The sequence below is a fragment of the Taeniopygia guttata genome, chromosome 1 (assembly GCF_048771995.1).
Source record: "Taeniopygia guttata chromosome 1, bTaeGut7.mat, whole genome shotgun sequence".
NCBI lineage: Eukaryota > Metazoa > Chordata > Aves > Passeriformes > Estrildidae > Taeniopygia > Taeniopygia guttata.
Genome location: NC_133024.1, coordinates 61,070,987 through 61,075,660, shown reverse-complemented (window position 1 = coordinate 61,075,660; position 4,674 = coordinate 61,070,987). Strand labels below are relative to the sequence as shown.

The following is a 4,674-nucleotide window of genomic DNA, read 5'->3' as shown; positions in this document are numbered from 1 at the left end:
TGCTCCGACCCGCGCGGCGCTGATTGGCTGCGGCCCTCGCGTGGCTAGCGGGAAGGCGCCCGTCACGTGATGCAGGAGGCGTGGCCGGGCCTCCCTCGGGCGTGCCGGGCTCACCTGCCCGGTGCCCGGTTCGAGACCCGTGCCGGGCACTGCCGCGGGCCGCCGCCGGGCAGCCATTTCCCGAGGGCTGTCACCATGGGAAAGGCGATAGCCTACATCCCTCCCTAGCCCCGTGCTCACTTTTCACACAATCACAGAACTGCTGTCCAAGCTAAGCCTCCCCGGATGGAGCTTCTTGCCACTTGTTGCTGGGAGGAAGATGCCGACCCCGTCCTGGCTACGCCTTCCTTTCAGGCAATATTATAGAGGGGTAGGGGCATCCGGCAGCCTTCTTTTCTCCAGACGAAACACCCCCAGCAGCTCCGCACAGGACGGGTGCTCCTCACCTTTCCCCAGCTGTGCTGCCCTTCTCTGGGCACGCTCCAGCGCCTTCACGTCCTCCCTGATTTTACGGGCCCAAAACTGAACACAGGATTTGAGATGTGGCCTCAGCAGGGTCAAGTACAGGGGTACAACCACTGTCCTCGTCCTGCTGGCTACACTATTGCTGATGCAGGTGTGAGAAATCAACCCCACTTTTCAAAATTTTTAGAAGTTTAATAGGGGATAAAAGGGGAAAATCAATAACAGCACTGGGTGCTTGGCTACGACCAGAGGCACATCAGCTAACCACAGTAACTCTTCTTACATACTTTTTCTATTGCATTGGTCAAATACATATTCATAAAGATTACACATGTTCAAACACTTATTTGAACTCGTTTACATGTTCTGGGAATTCTTTAGCTTGGTTTGACCCCTAACCTGCCTTTTTAGAGTAGGTGCAGTAATCGTGGATTTCATTTTGTGGGTCACTTCCCCACAATGGCCCCCTGTTTTATGGTTTCAGCAGGTGAGTTACTGATAGTTGAAATAGCAGGGTTCCTCATCCCATCTGCTCCTTAAATGTTATCTGACCATGCAGATGGTTTTAGCTATTTCCACAAGTACTTCAAATCAACATTAGCTATTTCCCAAATATATCTGAGTTATTCTCATTATTGTCAGTTAGTTACAAAAATGTTATAAATTTGCGCCACAACGGAACATAATCCAATTAAGAATTTTATTAATTTATAGCAAGTAGGATATGGACAAAGGTAACAGCGCTGGGGAGCAAACCCAAAAACTTCCAAAAACCCGAAGCTCTGGCTGCTCCGACGATTCGCTCAAAACTGTCTCCTTTTATTCCTATTTCTTCTTTTGTCTCCCTGGAATTTGCAAGCCAATTCCTGCCGTTATCTTGTGTTTGTTTAAGCAGTCCCTAGTGTGAATGGTTGTCGTGATCTTTATCTTCAGTCTCCGGTTGAAGTGCTTGTTATCAGCTGTGTCCGTTTGCTGTTTGCATACCTCCGTGGTCTAACCTTATCTCAATAGACAATACCTCAGTCTGTATTTTTCTCACAGTTGTCTAACTTTTACATATATCTTAATAAACAATATCCCAATCTGTAGTTTCTCACAATTGTCTAACCTTTACATATATCTTAATAAACAATATCCCAATCTGTAGTTTCTCACAATTGTCTAACCTTTACATATATCTTAATAAACAATATCCCAATCTGTAGTTTCTCACAAAAAACAAAAGGAAGTTATTATTTCACAACTACAGCTACTTCTGCAAAAGTTAACATTGTAACGCACAACACAGCATCCACTTTAGTAATTTGCAAAGCCAATACATAATTAGTGAAAGCCAACAACTGCATGGTTATTTGTAACACCAAGATAGCAAAGGCAGAGAACAAAATACCATAAGAGGAGAATACCAAGTCTAGAGTGGCATCAGAAGACCACCCCAGACTGCCTCCCTGATGGACCCTTGGAGACTGTAGCTGTGGATTTAGGCAATGCTGTGACAACCTGAGGTGGAGCTGTGGTAAACAGGCCCCGAAAAATGTGCAAAGTCATTTGGTGAAGTAATGCAACAGTATAAAGGACTGCTTGCTACAGATTTGGGTGCGCTTTTGGCTGTTGCCACACACACAGTTGTGCTGTTACTTTTGCTTCGTTGATCTGTCCCTTATTATCCCTTATTAAAGTCTCAAAATTTGGAGGAGTGGGCTTAGTTTCTCACACAGGCCAGGATGCCACTGGCCTTCTTGGCCACCTGGGCACACTCATGTTTAGCTGCTGTCCACCAACGCTCCCAGGTCCTTTTCTGCTGGGCATCCTTCCAGACACTTCCCCCAGCTTGTAGGGCTGCCTGGGGTTGTTGTGACCCAAGTACAGGACCTGGCACTTGGTATTGTTGAACCTCCTCCAGGAAGCTCAGCCACATTAACAGGCATAATCTGGCTCATCAAGAGGCTACACCAAACACAACATGGAGCTTTTAAGATCAGTTCTCTTTACCAGCTAGGCCAGCTTTGGCTTTTCAGCACTGCTGGCATCATTCCAGTTGGTTCCCCGAATTCCTTTGCACCTGCCCAGATGCAGCATATCGGAGCTAAAATCAACCCATGTCTAGGCTTGCAATTAGATTATATCTATTAGCCAAATACCGCTATACAATCCCAATTCCCAGATCTATTACCTAGATTATACTCAAATTAGTCAACATGATGCAAGTACCCACAGGTGCATAAATCTTAAACTAGTAAAATCTTCCTAAGTGAAGTCTGTTCAACACATGAAAAATTCTCTGTGGAGGAAAATCAAGTCCAAAACCCTTGCAAGCTCTTCCTCCAAATTGCTGCTCTATCAAGCCATGTAGTTCTGTGAAAGAGATGGAAATTAATGCTCAGTGCTTTTTTGGCAAAAAAAGGAAGTCAGTTAATATGCCCCAGTCCCATTTCTTTTATACTTATGCTGTAAGTGATCTTCAGCTGTCTTTGCATTTGTATGTTTGTCTTGGGTGCTAATATTTATTATCATGGAGCCCTTATACATCCTCACATCCCTACTGTCCCTCTATAGGAACTATCTGGGTCACTGTAAGAGCTGTGATTCACAGCTCAATGCAACTAATTCCCCATCAGGCACTCTTCATTTATGACGCCCTGGACAGGCTGATGAGAAGACCGAAATGTGTCATTCCACAGGTGCTTTTGAGTACTTGGAATATCTTCACCTGTTTTTCCATCAGTGCTTGTACTCAGTGCTTCTACACACTGCTCTGCTAAAGCACGGGTGACATGAGGGGCTGTGCTCAGAAATATCCCCATCTGTGAGCTGTGACAAGCAGAGGAATGGTCGGTCAGCAGAGCAGAGAGCTCAGGTGAGCATTACCTGCAGAGGATACTTGCAGGACACCCTCAGCAGAACATGTTCTAGTAATACTACAAAAGCAGACAGGAATCACACCCTGTAAGGTGATTTTGCTCATGGATAGTTATGATCTCTGCTCTGGAGGAGAACAATGAAGAAGCACCAGCCTGGAGACAGACCTGATAAACGCAGCTAGCCAAAAAGCTCTGTCTCATACACATGCCTTCTGTGACATTTACACTCACAGCAGGCTGTCCCATAGTTCCCGACCACATGGAGCAAGTAAATGCTCCCTCTTTTGAATTATCAGGTCTGCTTTCCTGCATTAAGAAACAGGGCTCTTCCTCACCAGCCCAGTTATCATTAATTCCTATCACTGATCTGGAATATATAATCAACAGCAGTAAAATGTACCTTCTTCTCCCCCCGCCCCCCCACCCCGATGCTTTAAAAACATTCCCATCTTCTTTTCCACATTCAAGTCAAGCACAGAAACAGTTTTTCTGCATTTTCATTTGTTTAAAAGGCTAATACCACTCCTGGGTTACCTGTGGGTTTTGTCATACACTTTGCCATGGCTCTGGTTAATACTGAAAGACGATACCCCAAGGCATATTCCCTCTGAGTAGAGACAGATCTTCAATGAAGCAAAAAGCAATTCAGCTGAGTGCTATCTTCAGCTCACACTGGGGCTGTAGTCACAGAGAGGCTGATCAGGGCAAGAGTGGGTGGCTTTGACCTTCTGAAGAGGACTGCACTAACACCGGGATACAGCATTTATCCTGGAAGATGGGTAGTGAAAGCCCACACAAACCCAGACTGCGATGACAGGGACCAAAGCTGAGGAGATGTTTGCTTGCAGGGTGTGTCAAACTCTCAAACAGCTGAGGGAGAGAATATCTGAGGTTTCACTGTAAGCAGAATGGTTCACAGGTCTGTTATCTCCGTGAAAGGTCCACTTTTAACAGGCTGAAACTCCTTATGCATGATGAAATTTGAAAAACCCAAAAGCATCCTCTGTTGCAGTATAACTCCATGATTTTTAAGCTTGAAGTGTCCAAAGCAAACTAAAAAAAAAAAAAAAACCACTTAAGGCCACAGAAACCACGTTTGTTCACAATTACACAGCACAGATACAACCCAATTAAAACAGAACCCTAAGCCATGTGTGCGCGAGACATCCACTGCCTCTTGGCCTCAGGGCTGAGAACTAGTTCCTGCTTCTCTTTCACTTAGCAGTATAGGCTTGAACATAACCAGGCCAAGAGCTCCATTTGTTCCAACCATTTCTCTGAAAATCCCTACAGGAGCAGAGTGACATGGTGAGCACCGAGGCATATGGACTTGGAATCTGGGATACTG

General features: G+C 45.4%; 1 protein-coding gene across 5 annotated transcripts in view; it reads right to left on the bottom strand.

Moving 5' to 3' along the window:
• The window catches only part of SETDB2 (SET domain bifurcated histone lysine methyltransferase 2), a 28,192-nt gene that overhangs the window by 5,032 nt on the left and 18,486 nt on the right, over positions 1 to 4,674 (bottom strand). For 3 of the 5 annotated variants that reach the window (XM_072929150.1, XM_041716158.2, XM_072929155.1), the window contains one exon: positions 4,251 to 4,379. In XM_072929150.1, the coding sequence (XP_072785251.1) occupies positions 4,355 to 4,379 (25 nt within the window). In that variant the 3' untranslated portion in view covers positions 4,251 to 4,354. Of the gene's footprint in view, positions 1 to 1,151; positions 2,821 to 3,860; positions 4,380 to 4,674 lie in introns of those variants that run through there. The other 2 variants (XM_041716156.2, XM_072929145.1) reach the window with 2 other exon arrangements.